The sequence below is a fragment of the Podarcis vaucheri genome, assembly GCF_965113315.1.
Source record: "Podarcis vaucheri genome assembly, chromosome: 8".
NCBI classification, from domain to species: domain Eukaryota; kingdom Metazoa; phylum Chordata; class Lepidosauria; order Squamata; family Lacertidae; genus Podarcis; species Podarcis vaucheri.
The window spans coordinates 31,397,654-31,411,988 of record NC_138766.1 but is presented as its reverse complement, the minus strand read 5'-3'; the positions used below and the strand labels follow the sequence as shown (position 1 = coordinate 31,411,988).

Sequence of the window (14,335 nt, the reverse complement as noted above, 5' to 3'; positions counted from 1 at the left end):
TTACCTGTTGCTCCTCGATGGGTTGTCATTTCCCTACAACAAATACCTTTTACAAGATCTACTGATCCAGTGGTTAATCATCTTGGTAGTAAGTCAGACTTGGACTGGAAAGACTGGGGCTCAAAGCCCCACTTGCCATAAAGCTCATTGGGCCTATTACACCATCCCTGAGCCTATATCACAGGGGCAATTGTAAGGATAGCATGGGATTGCACTCATGCATGTGCCACCCTGAGGTCACTGCAGGAAAGGTTGGAATAGAAATGTGAGAAAAATAATACAGTATATTGATCTCATCCGTACCACATTCACAACAGACAGATTCTCAGAGCAGCCTTTGTCCTTCATGTATTCATTGAAAGCTTGTTTTCTTTGCTGTTTATTTTCCCTTCTAATTAATACAGATAATTGCATTATCAGAATTGTTCAGTAGCAGCTGCTATGTAGTTAAGAGGCTCCTAAAATAAAATTAAACATCTTCAATTGTGTCTCGTTTTTATGTGGTAGCCCAAATCAGTTTGAAACAGTTTTTAAAGAACATGGCTTAGTGCTATGGAAGTGGGCACTGGAATGTGGCCTAATGTTCCTTGCTTTGTGGAATCTGCACTGCTATTGCAACCGTTATTTCTCAGCTAGAAGCAACCGTGAAGACAGTAAAAAACTTGGCCTGTATTGACCATGACATTGCTAGTCCTCCCCAACACTTGCATGTGGCCCTCAGAAGGTTACCCCGGAGGGGATGGTGGCCCTCAGCCTAAAGAAGGCCCCTTCCCTTACCCTTGAGACAAGAGTGCTACACTAGGAGAGACCCGGGTTCAAATTCTCCCTGGGATATCAAAGTTCACTAGGCAACCTTGGGCGAGTCACACAGTCTAGCCAATTTGTCACGAGACTGAAGGGAAGGCGGCAGAACCACCTGCAGCTCCTGGAGATCCTTAGAAGAAATGTGGGATATGGAATAAATTCAAACTAAACAACGAATTTATTTATTAACTTGGTAGGGGAATATGCCTGAAGTCCATTTCAAAAAGTTATATTCAGTTAAAATAGGAGCCAACTTCGGTGCCCCATAATGTGAACATGGCGAAATGTAAAATGAGTCAGGGAGCAGGTGCGTTTGGGTGTTGTCGTTTCCAGTTTCTTTTGTAAAAATGCAAACTGTGTTGCTCTTCATGGATCTTTTAGCTCTTGCCTATTATCTTTCATTTCATTTCCTGGTTCACAGCAAGAGCAAGGCACACTGCTGCTGTTATGTCTGTGGGGCAAAATGACGTGCTAACTGATCGGCACATGTTGTTGATCCCATTGCTTTGGGAAACACTGGCAGGTTGTTCTTCTAAGGTCAAACTGACCTATTATCTATGAAACCTAAGAACTGCTATCAAAGGACAACATCAAAAAGCAACTGTGTGATAGATAACCCATGAAGAGCAACACAGGCATGTGCAGTAAACATGATCACACAAGCTCAAATACACCAACATCATATTTATTTATTCTTAATGCTAAGCTTGCTAAAGAACTACTGCCCAATGCCTTTGCTACTTAAAGATTAAGCATCAATAATAATTCTTCTTGTCAGAGGCTGACTACTATAGATATGATGGTGGAATACATGATATCGTTAAGTGCATTTAGTATCTTTGAAACTAAGGCACATAGTTGATAGAAATGTATTTATAATTACTGCTGCTGCTTGAAGGGTTCAAAAAGTAGGAGAGAGCCATACAAGTACCGTATTTTTCGCTCTATAAGACGCACCAGACCATAAGACGCACCTAGTTTTTGGAGGAGGAAACAACAAAAAAATATTCTGAATCTCAGAAGCCAGAACAGCAAGAAGGATCGCTGTACAGCGATCTCTTACTGTTCTGGCTTCTGGGATAGCCGTGCAGCCTGCATTCGCTCCATAAGACGCACACACATTTCCCCTTACTTTTTAGGAGGGAAAAAGTGAGTCTTATAGAGCAAAAAATGTGGTATTTCTTTCACTGTTGTCACTTCCAAGCTGTGACTGGCCAGTGTTTCCCTGTATCATCAGATGTCCTACGTTTCAGTTTTTCCTATTCAGAAGTGCTTTCAAATATGAAAAATGTGACATGTGATGTGGCACAAAAAATGCAAAAAAAGGAAAAGATGCAATAGAAACATGAGAAATATGAATTTAATTTTAATCTACAATGAGACTGCCTATAGAGATGTTAGTAAAGTTCTGACAAAAAAGAGGTATTGGTTAAAATGTGGTATGTGTGTGAGGGGGGTGGGGAGAGGGAGAGGATGGTGGTGGAAGGAAAGGAAAGACCTTTAAAGCTGAAATTCTACACCCACTGAAAATAATGGTTCTTGTCTTGAGTAGCCATATACAGTGGTACCTCGGGTTAAGTACTTAATTCGTTCTGGAGGTCTGTTCTTAACCTGAAAGTGTTCTTAACCTGAAGCAGCACTTTAGCTAATGGGGCCTCCTGCTGCCGCCGCACCGCCGGAGCACGATTCCTGTTCTCATCCTGAAGCAAAGTTCTTAACCTGAAGCACTATTTCTGGGTTAGCGGAGTCTGTAACCTGAAGCGTATGTAACCTGAGGTACCACTGTATTAGGATTGTGCCATAAAAAGGTTACTTTATGGGAAATCCCAATTTCAATAGACAGGGATTCCATTCCATATCCATTCATATTTGAATTAACAAAACAAATATAATTTCTTCTATCAGGACAGGATATGCTTCTACATTCTGCATACAGTTTAATCCAAGGAAACCCAGATTCAAATCCCTACTCAGCAATGAAGCTCACTAGGTGACCTTGGGTCATTCACACACTAACAGCCTAACCTACCTCATAGGGTTGTTGTGGTAATAAAATGGGGAAGGGTGAATAATATGGGTGCCACCTTGAGGGAAAGGTGAGTCTTTTGGCATCCATCTGTCTCAAGAGGCAATGGAGTGCACCTCCAGGGGTGATGTCAAATTGCTGTGTTAGCAGCACCGTAGTGACCTCCATGGGACACAAGCCTGGCCAGTGTGTATGGAGGTCCCAGGCTGCCCAGATGACCAGACTCCCCTTCTCTCAGCCTCACTGATATGGTCCAAAGGAAAAGAGAGCAATACTTTTGGCACCAGTTTGGCCGCGGCAGTTACTGGAAGGAGGCGTACAAGGTGACATCCAACTGTCTTAGGGACTCCACTCAAGATTTGTTTACTCCTTAGCCTTTTCTTCTTCCTGCAAAGGTGAGGCATCAATGCAAAAATGCATAGTTATAAATGCAATAAAGCAAAACATAAGGTGAAACTACACTAGCAGTACTGAATCTGTAGCACAATCCAGTTACCTTGAGAAGGTATTGAAGCATAAACACTGAGCCAGCTCTTGGTATCAAATGACTGGACCTATCTAATAATCAGTGGCTGCAGGGTAAGATAAGACTTTGAAAATGCTTGTTTGCTAGGAATTCTTATCTTGTTGATGTACAGAGCAGTAAAGCTTGCTGTTTTTATCCAGAGATATAAAGCAGTCTGATTTCTGATTGAAATCTTCGTGTATGGTGTTAGTGCTATTTAACCGGCAATGTGTTTTTAGCCATTTGAACTCCAAATAGCTAATGTTTTTAACTTTTCCTCCTTGTTTAAATTGCTCATTAAACCAGGAATTAAGTGTTACTACATTTAATGTAAACAATAGCAGTAGGGCTCCATGCCTAATTTGGTTTATGGCACTAGTTTTAAGACTTCTTTTGAACATCTTTTCAACGGCAAGATCTATTGTTTTCAACAGTTTATCCTCTGGATTCCAGAAAACTGACTCTGTTACCCTGACTTTCCAGTTGACTTGCTGTAGAATCAATTTGTCTGTCAACATACGCCTATATCTGCAGCAAAGAAGCCGATCAGGTTTACAGTTGAATGCAAAAAGAAAAGTAAGTCAAGTGAATTTTCACTTCTAATCTGCTGTACAGAGAGGACGTAGGGGTGGCTTCGCTTCAGCCAATGCACGTTACCTGCTTTGTTTTCCCACCCCTGCAGCCCCGCCAGAACTCCTAAACTGTACAAGAAAGCTGCCATCTGCGCAAGCACAACCAACAGCTTGCGTTTTTAAATCAGATGGAAGCTAGTTGGAGGGGAACTGCACCAATAAACAGAAGGATCCTATGGTTTGTGGCTAATGCTGTGTGCACTTGGCTTCAGGTACCCAAAAGCTGTGGGTGGCACTGTGGGTTAAACCACAGAGCCTAGAACTGGCTGATCAGAAGGTCGGCGGTTCAAATCCCCGCCACGGGGTGAGCTCCCGCTGCTCGGTCCCTGCTCCTGCCCACCTAGCAGTTCTAAAGCACATCAAAGTGCAAGTAGATAAATAGGTACCACTCCAGCGGGAAGGTAAACAGCTTTTCTGTGTGCTGCTCTGGTTCACCAGAAGCGGCTTAGTCATGCTGGCCACATGACCCGGAAGCTGTATGCCGGCTCCCTCAGCCAATAAAGCGAGATGAACGCTGCAACCCCAGAGTCGGCCACAACTGGACCTAATGGTCAGGGGTCCCTTTACCTTTACCTTTTTACCCAAAAGCCGGAGTACACTTGAGCCAAAGCAAAAGGGTAATGTGTACACAGCCTCACAAGTCATCCATATAAATATACAGAGTAGTAGTAGACACATCCTTTTGGAATGAAAGTTAAGTCCTGCTGGATCAGGCCAACAGCCAACCTGGTCCATCTTCCTGTCCTCAGTGACCAACCAGATGCCTGTGGGGAAACCACAAACAGCACATGTGCGCTGCAAGAAAGCCCTCCCCACCTGTGGTTTCCAGACCCTCCAAGTGTCCCTATTTTCCAGGGGCAGACCCGGATTTACAGAAGCTGCCCAGGTTTCTGATTTGGTCTCAGAATGTCCCGCTTTTCCTTAAGATGTCCCTACTTTCATCGGAGAAATGTTGCAGGGCATGGTAGGACATCCTTATTTTCACTGGAGAAATGAGCTAACCGACCCCTCAAGCCATCTGAAGGCAGCTCTGTACTGTATAAGGAAGTCTTTTTTTTTTACAAAAAGTTTTTTGTTTTATGTTTTTATATATGTTGGAAGCTATCCAGAGTGGCAGGGGCAATCTAGTCAAATGGACGGGGTATTCTTATTCTTATTATTACAGTCAAACCTCGGTTGTTGAACGTAATCCATTCCGGAAGGCAGTTTGACTTGCAAAATGTTTGACAACTGAAAACTGAAAGTGGAAACCTCAATACGGAAGCTGCATAGCACGTTCGGCTTCCGAAAATCGTTTGAAAACCCGAGCAGTTACTTCCATGTTTTCAGAGTTCAGGAGCCAAAACATGCCAAAATGGAGGCGTTTGGGAACCGAGGTTTGACTGTATTATGAAATAGGACGTCCCTATTTTCATCAGAAAAATGTTGGAGGGTATGCGTTTCCAACAACTGACATTCAGAAGCATTGCTGACTCCCAGGGTGAGGGTCCAGAGAACAGCCATCGTGGCTATCAGAGGGGGACACTGAACAGTGTAGCGCATAGGGGGTGTCATTTTAGGGGTGAAACTTATTTTCTGCACATTTCTTTAGCGAGGGGTTTCTGGGTGTGAGGAATTCAAATCTGCTACGATATTACTTTAGCAACGGGACATTTTGCTTGGTAAATCTACGTTTGATTTTTTTAAAAAGCACATAAATTGCTCTTGGGAAACCAAATAATTTTAATTTCATTTTCTGAAAATGTAAGGTAATGCTAACTAATAATAATAATAAAATAAAATCAATATATAATAAAACTGCAAGTACTTGGCAATCATTTCTATGCAACGTTACACACATTTTACTTAGCAAGCAAAACTAGATCGTATTAACTTAGTCCAAACGTGTTTTGAATTCCCAAGTTCATATTACTGTACAACTTTTTAACACCCCTCATTTTTTGGAATTCGAAAGATGAAATATTCAGCAACGACACTCCTGCACAAGCGCGCAAAGGACCGCCCCCTCGATTCTACAAGCAGGTGCGCGCGCACTTTCTCTCTTTCTCTCTTCTTGAAGAGGCCACTTTTTTTTTATTTAATTCGCCGGCGCGTGCGCGCATAATCAACAAGTCGAACGCGCGCGCGCGACCTTCTCGCCTTTCTACGGCTCGGAGGCTTAAGTGGGAAGCGTCATCGCCGCCGCCGCAGCTGCCACGCGCGCGCAGCTTGCGTCCGCCCCGCCCTCCCGAGTTGCTGGGCCGGCCGTTCTCGAACCGTCACTCAAGTCAGCGCCCAGCCAATCAGGATCAACGACGCGAAGCTCGAGCGCCACCCCGCCACCCACCTCTCGTTCCTACGGCCCTACTCCTCCTCAACTGCTCTTAGGCCCGCCCGCTCCTCCTGCGTGCCTCGAGAGCTGGCGCCGGCGATTCGTGTTGCCTAGGAAACGGGTCGCCGCCGCTGCCGCCGCTTCTTGACGCCGCCACCGCCGGTTCTAGACCCCTGGCCGGGTTTAGAGTCGAGGGAGCTGCTGGTGGTTCGGAGGTTGGGATGAGGCGGCCAAGGGAAGAAGGAGGAGGACCCGGAGGGGGCGGCCCCGGAGCCTCCGCAGGCGGCCAGCAGCTCAGCGGTGAGTGAGGCTAAAGGCGGCGGCGGCGGCAGGGAGGGCGGATTAAGGAGGGTGACGAGGCGGGCAGGCAAAGAAAAAAGCCTTTATCCCCCCCCCCCCCGCGCGGTCTTATTCTGGAGCAGCCCCGTTTGAAGCATTGCAGGGGGTTGGTCTAGATGACCGTGGGAACCCCCTTCCAAATCTACGGTTCCATGATTCTTGTGACTTGGGGTTTTACTTCCCAGGCTCCCGTTAACTTTGGGCGGGACTTCAGGCGCGATCAAGCTATAAGGGCCTTTAGAATCGCGTCTATTTCAGTGGGAAGCAGCTTAAAATGGGATATCAAGCATAGGAGCGACTTTGCGCTTTTCGTTTATGTATCTCACTTTTTCCTCCGAGGGGCTCGCATCACTTATTTTATCCACGCAGGGAGGAGTGGGTAAGCCTGAAAGGAGGTGGGCAACCCACTGAGTTTCATAGCTGTATGCGGGTTTGAATCGGGCCTCCTCCCAGGATCTAATATTACTTTCTTCCACTGTGTTACAGTGGCTCTTAACAGTACTTAATCTGGGTATCTAATGAGGCGTGGGTTGAAATTTCCAAGAATGACGGTGCAGTCCGAAACGTGTACTACCCAGAAGGAGATCTGATGGGTGTAATGGGGAGTTGTAAGATGGTAGAATAATAGTATTGTAGAGTTGGAAGAGAGCATGAGCAACCCTCTGCAATGCAGGAATCTTTCACCCAACATGGGGCTTGAACCCACAGCCCTGAGATTAAGAGTCTCATGCTCTACGAACTGGGCTATCCCAACTCAACTATGTATTTCTTTAAAATCTCTGGCTACCCTATCTACTGGTAAGACTGGAGGGCCACAAGAAGGAAACAAGGTCAGAAGGGGACCATGGTTGGGAAAAGGTTGGGAAACACTGATCTACAGTATGTCATCAACCCCCATCCCCTCCAAAAATAAAAAGAAGCACCTGTGCAGGTTTTGCTTGACCAATCACAGCTGTCACCTTCCTCATCCAAACTTAGGTATTTTCTATTCACTTGTGATAACAGGATTGTTGCAGAGTTAGATAGAACTATTGTTGGGAGGCTGTGGGCTGAAATTCCATGGCGGGAGGATTGGTTTTGCCTTCAAGAAGCTGATCAAAACAAAGATCAACCACAATCTGCCAAACATCATTTATAAGCTTTTTCATATGGGAAAGAAATATTTTAAAATTGCTATGAGGTGGAGATTCAGAAATCTAAAATTTTCAATTAGCCTAAGATAATTTAGAACTATGGCTGCAACCCTAAATATATGTTGAGCTCAATCTGAAGCAGAGAAATTCTACATTGATTCCAATAGGTAGGGTTAATGCTGCACTTGATAGTACTGTATTTTTTTTAATGTTCCCTCCACTGAAATCACTTATAAACATTTTCAATTAAATACAATTAAGAGCAGATTATAATAAAGTGGGTGAAATTATTGAATGCATATTGTTTCTAGGTGTGCTGAACGAAACGTAGAAGGGTAGGGACAGCGTCTTCTCTTAACTATAGGGATGATGACAGATGTACAAATGCCAAGAAGAGAAGAGTTCAAATAGTGTTCTTTATTCACAGAATGAAGGGTGCAGTTTCCACTTGAATAAAAATATGTGAAACTACCTTGTTTACTACCTTGACTACCACTTGTCACTGTTTAGCAACAGCAGCAGTTTGTCCTGTAAAAGTAAACACGGAAAGGAAACTAAAGCAAAATGAAATCTCTTCAAGTATATGAGTATGCATTAATTCCCCCTGCCATGCATTTAAACACCATCTGTTTCCTATTGCCAATGGAGCAAGAGTTTTGCTTGTGAGCAGCTACCTTTCTGAACATTTTCTGAATTTTCTGTCAATTTTTGTTACTGCATTTTTAAACAAAATAATAATAATGAACTGAACAGTCACTGCTAGTTCTCACGAATCCAGTGACCAAATTGTTTGCAAGGTGATTCTGATCTGGGTTTTTATTGCTTAGTATTCATAAGGTTTATCTTTATCTGTGAGAAGTTTTCTGGGAGGTGATCAGTGTGACCTGCTTTTCGATTAAAAAAAATGTGAAGCAGTATTCTAAACAAGACACTAATATCAACTGATATTTTCTTGTTTCTTTATTTCCAGTGCAGGGACCCAATGGTGCAACTGTTAGCTATCAGCACTACTATGCCTCTGCTTTCCCCTAGCCCCTTTGTGACGCTGCTATTCAGTGCAACATGCTTGCTTTGAGCACAGAAGGGATTTTCCTTCCCACAGCACAAGATCTAAGGTTGTTTATGTAATCCCGCACAGTAGCACACCTGTGGTTTTCATTAAAAGTATGGTAGAGTTGAATGGCTTTGCCATACTTGGCTGCTGGGGTAGGCAACTTGTGACCCTCAACCTAATTTCATGGGCCTTCTGCAAGGAACCAGTTCATGCCCTCTACAAGTGTTGATGGAGAGTACGCTGTCATTGTCCCAATTAGTGCCTCTTCATTTGCTCAGTCAAGCAAATGAAGTCTAAAGATCGTGAAGTTCCAAATATTTGGGCAAAATCCACATCCTCTCTCATTCTCCCATTTTGCCAATGCTTCTGTTCTTTTCTAAGCTTTCCTATATATGATGTCTTCACAAAGCCCTAAAATGACAATAGGCTTTTGGATCTGGCTGTCATGCCCTGATTTTAAACAGTGAATGTTACTGAAAATAATGGCATTTTGTTGTGAGCTAGTATGTTACACAGTCCTATATTCCCTGACCTGAGGGTGAGCCGCATTGAACTTAGTGGGGTTTATTTCTTACGTAGACAAGTATAGGATTGCAGTAGCAGATTGACAAGCCAATGTCCCATAGTAGTTCTCTTGGTTCAGAAGAATCACTTGAGCAAGTAACTGGAAAGGTGATATAGGCATCTTCTGTTGTTGCTGCTAATGACTTTAATTACCTGAAGGATGGCACATTTCCACAGATGGTTTTTTAGAATGTGTGTGTGTTTTACTGGCAGTGACTGGTTAGTCAGCACTGATTACTTAGGCTTTAGTTCTGCCAGTTGTACTATTTTATTTTTAGAATAGCATTTTTACAGGCAGTGTCATCAACTTTGATGTGCTTTTTGCCCACTAAGTATGGCTTCTGTTTTTGAAAAATTTCTAGTTATCCATCTCTAGGAAACAAATGTATGTGCATCAGAGCTTCTGCAGGCTCTCTTTCAGTTGTGATGCTTTCTCTATAAGGTTACGCCTTAACATAAAGATGGCATTTCTGGTAACTATCTTTTTATTGAAATTTGTCTTGAAAGGATGGCAGTTAGTCAGTTCAGTGTTACTTTGATTCATACATGGCTAGCTATCGCTCTCTGCAATTTTTCTGATACTGCTAGGCGCATTTGCATTATGGCAACTTGACCTTTATCTGTCCTCTGCTTTAATCCTCCCTTGATCCTCCTTGAGGAGATTATTGGCAGCATGTCTTGAACAATGAGGAACAATCTGTTGTTTACAATAGCATTTTTTCTCCATCTCCCTTGGGAAACTCCCAGGGGAATGTGATATACACTTGTCTCCAAGTTCTGCGTAAGAGTTAGAAGTATGCTGTGGGGCCTGCATATAATGCTCTGCGTCCCTGATCAAATTGTCCTTAAGAATAATGATTTTAAAAATCATATTAAGAAGTGGGTGGAATGTGCAATAAACAGAAGAACTTCATTTGCTTATTCCTGCACCACCATCCTATTCTCTCCTTAGATACTTCCTCTGAAAGCTCTGTTATGCAATTAAATCATACCAACAGCTGTGAAATGCTGCAAAACCATTTAATTTACTTCAGATATATTTTTGTCCTTCAGTTCCATCCTCTAAAACTCAGCTACCCAGTTAATTCCATTTTAATTCTATTTTGACACAATTGTCTCCTTTGTACCCTTCAAATATAGCTAGGTGACAGTTTCACGGGCTTCTGGTTTTTCACTATATTATTATTATTTTTTATCAGACAACACATAAAGTATCCTTTTGGGGGTTCTATATTTGTTTCATCTGTTTCAGCACCACCAGAGAATCTCTTTTCATACAAGCCACTGGTCACTGAAGATCCTCTTGTGTGCTTTAGGAATTTTTCTTCACTGCATTGTTTGGAGCATTCCTTGTAAAAGCATTCACTGTAGCATATGTGCTGCTATAGCATCTCAGTTTGGGAACTACTCTGACATGCCTAATAGAATCATGTTTTGGAGCTTTCTTTACCTCCATGAGAGCTAGAAACCTGTATTTAATAATTAAATTGTAGAGTATTAGAATTGTAGCTAGTGTTGTGGCAGTCTAGAAATGAAAACTTTGATCACTTTGGTGACATCCTGCACAGTCCTATGGCAGAATTAAGTCCCACTAATTAAGTAAATGGTGATAGTAAGTCCCACAAAGTTAAGTAGTGTTTACTTTCTAGTAAGTGGGTTTAGGTATGGTCTAAAGCAGCAATCCTATACACTTACCTGGGAGTAAGTTCCATTAAACTCAGTAGGACTTAGAGGACTTAGTTGTGAGTAAACATGAATAGGAATGCACTGCTAATATGGCAGCCTATATGTTGGCTTGAAATAATATGTTGTATAATTAATTAGTCATCATGATTATTAATAGTCAGAACCTGCAGTGTCGTTTCACTTGATTCTACTGTAGTATTAGCCCTTCTTGCTCTCTCTTTTTATCCTAGAGGGAATTTTCCCACTTTGCAGGAAAGCTAGTTTGGCATTCTGCTTGGATTTAGCTCAAATCCATGTTTACTTTTTAAATATAAAATGTTTTAGTTTGCTTGTTGCATGATAGTAACATGCTTTCCCACAGAATACTTAAACAAAATATCTGTTTCTGTTAAGGACTCTTGTAAGAATGGCAGCATTATTCCCTTCACTACGACGTTATTTCCGGATAGTGTGGTTATAATACTGGAAAAGAAGACTGATGACTTAAGCAAGTACTATGACAGATTACTCGCCCATGTTCTCAAAAGTCCCTGCTTGAAAAAGAAGCATTTTTAGCATTTTTAAGGATTTGGCTAACCTGTTTTTACAAAATGAATCGCTACACAACCATGAAGCAACTTGGGGATGGAACATATGGCAGTGTACTGATGGGGAAGAGCAATGAATCAGGGGAGCTTGTGGCCATCAAAAGGTACGTGCCATTCAATCTTCATGCATGACAGTGCAATGTTACACATGTCTACTCAGAAGTAGGCCCCATTGAGGTCAGTGGGAATTACTTCCAAGTAGGAAGGAGTCAGCATATGATGTTGGTTGCTGCTAGTGAAACATTAACAAAATATAAATAACAACAAATATGTAAATGATTGAAGCCTCATTCTGGATGCTCTTTAAGCAGTAGTAGAAATCACATGTAATTTCCCCCCCTGTTGGCTTGTGCTCTGTGAGCCACCTCATTTTTCTCCCACTTTGCCTTCTGAGATTGCCTTTTACCTTTTGCTGGGCTGCTGCTTCTGGCTAGCTGAATTGCAGCATTGGGACCCTTTCTGCGCTGCTTTATTTTAAGTTATGCTGATTGGAATAAGCCGTCATGGAGTGTACACTGCCCATTCATTTCTTACCTTTTTCAAATTCTGTTCACTAGCTTGCATTGAAATTGCTGCCAAGACTTTTAAATTTGTTCTGACATTAAGTAGAGCAGGTTGTAACTTCTGAATCGGGAAATAATATTTCAGTGCTCTGTATAATCTACTCTACTTTCTATCTTCTTTGTGTGTTTCACTTTTTACCTAATAAGCATGGGTTCCTTGTAACTTTTATTTCAGAATGAAAAGAAAGTTCTACTCTTGGGATGAATGTATGAATCTTAGAGAAGTCAAGGTAATGCTCATATTTACTAAATAACTGTTTAGGCCTGTGTTGAAACCAATGACATGATCATAATTACCGTATTTTTCGCTCTATAACACGCACCTGACCATAACACGCACGTAGTTTTTAGAGGAGGAAAACAAGAAAAAAATATTCTAAACAAAACAGTGGATGTATGATTTTTGTGGTTCATGCTGTGGCCACAGACATGTGATCTGACGGTGAGTTTGGGGTAGCCCAATGCAAAAATCCTGAGGATCCATGTGGGTCCATGCTTTGTAACCACGTTTTTGCCCCATTGCGGCCCCATGAAACAGTGGGTGCGTGTGTGTGTTTTTGTGCAGGCTGTAGCCATGGACATGCTATGTGATCTGATGGTGAATTTGGGGTGACCCAGTGCAAAAATCCTGAGGATCCATGTGGATCCGTGCTTTGTAACCACGTTTTAAGTGGGGAGGGAAGGAAAAGCACTCAAGGGACAAGGAGCACACGTGGGGGTGTGTGGAGAAGGGTGCTGCTAATAATGCAGGAGAGGCTCCTCTCCGGCTTTGCTCCTTTAGAACAAGCAGGCTCTGCATCTCTCCCTCCTCCCCAGCAAGGAAACCACGATAGTAACCACTCTGAGACAAATCAAGAAAAAGTGCGACCAACACTCTCCCCCAACAAGCACAGTGAGGTCAACACACACACACACATACACACACAGAGAGAGAGAGAGAGAGAGAGAGAGAACTGGCCCTAAAGTTGCAGGGCGCTGGAAGTCGCAGGGGCGCTGGGGGAGTGAATGGGAAGCAAGAGGAAAAGGAGCCCTCACACACAGAGAGACACACAGTGTGGATTCTAAAGTCGCAGGAAGAGTGAATGGGAAGCAAATCACACACAGAGACACACAGAGTGTGGATTCTAACGTTGGGAGAGTGAAGGGGAAGCAAGAGGAGAAGCAGCCCTCACGCACACACAGACACACAGAGTGTGGATTCTAACGTCGGAGGGAGAGTGAAGGGGAAGCAAGAGGAGAAGCAGCCCTCACGCACACACAGACACACAGAGTGTGGATTCTAACGTCAGAGGGAGAGTGAAGGGGAAGCAAGAGGAGAAGCAGCCCTCACGCACACACAGACACACAGAGTGTGGATTCTAACGTGGGGAGAGTGAAGGGGAAGCAAGAGGAGAAGCAGCCCTCACGCACACACAGACACACAGAGTGTGGATTCTAACGTGGGGAGAGTGAAGGGGAAGCAAGAGGAGAAGCAGCCCTCACGCACACACAGACACACAGAGTGTGGATTCTAACGTGGGGAGAGTGAAGGGGAAGCAAGAGGAGAAGCAGCCCTCACGCACACACAGACACACAGAGTGTGGATTCTAACGTCGGGAGAGTGAAGGGGAAGCAAGAGGAGAAGCAGCCCTCACACACACACACAGACACACAGAGTGTGGATTCTAACGGGAGAGTGAAGGGGAAGCAAGAGGAGAAGCAGCCCTCACACACACACAGAGACACACAGAGTGTGGATTCTAACGTCGCAGGGGCGCAGGGAGAGTGAAGGGGAAGCAGGAGGAGGAGAACGATAGCTCAAGCACACGCACACACACACACACACACACACACACACAGCCCCTACAGTGCCTAATCCAAAATCGGACAGCAAAAAACTGCAGGCAGGGACAGAGAGCAGGGGTTGTTTTAAAGCAGCCAACTCCCGCTCTGCTTCTCTCCCTCCTCCCCGGCTCCGCTAGCTGACAGGAGCCGCTTACACCCGCTTTGCTGTTTCAAAGCGAGCCACGGACTGCTCACGACTGCAGCAGATTCCCCCGCCATCTGTAGGCATTCGCTCCATAACACGCACAGACATTTCCCCTTACTTTCTAGGAGGAAAAATCTGCGTGTTATGGAGCGAAATTTACGG

General features: G+C 43.6%; 1 protein-coding gene across 7 annotated transcripts in view; it reads left to right on the top strand.

Moving 5' to 3' along the window:
• The first annotated feature begins 6,306 nt into the window (after nt 1–6,306).
• The window catches only part of MAK (male germ cell associated kinase), a 28,442-nt gene continuing 20,413 nt past the window's right edge, over nt 6,307–14,335 (top strand). For 2 of the 7 annotated variants that reach the window (XM_082234406.1, XM_082234405.1), the window contains exons 1-3: nt 6,310–6,578; nt 11,448–11,745; nt 12,380–12,434. In XM_082234406.1, the coding sequence (XP_082090532.1) occupies nt 11,645–11,745; nt 12,380–12,434 (156 nt within the window). In that variant the 5' untranslated portion in view covers nt 6,310–6,578; nt 11,448–11,644. Of the gene's footprint in view, nt 6,579–11,447; nt 11,746–12,379; nt 12,435–14,335 lie in introns of all 7 variants that reach the window. The other 5 variants (XM_082234407.1, XM_082234410.1, XM_082234411.1 and 2 more) reach the window with 5 other exon arrangements.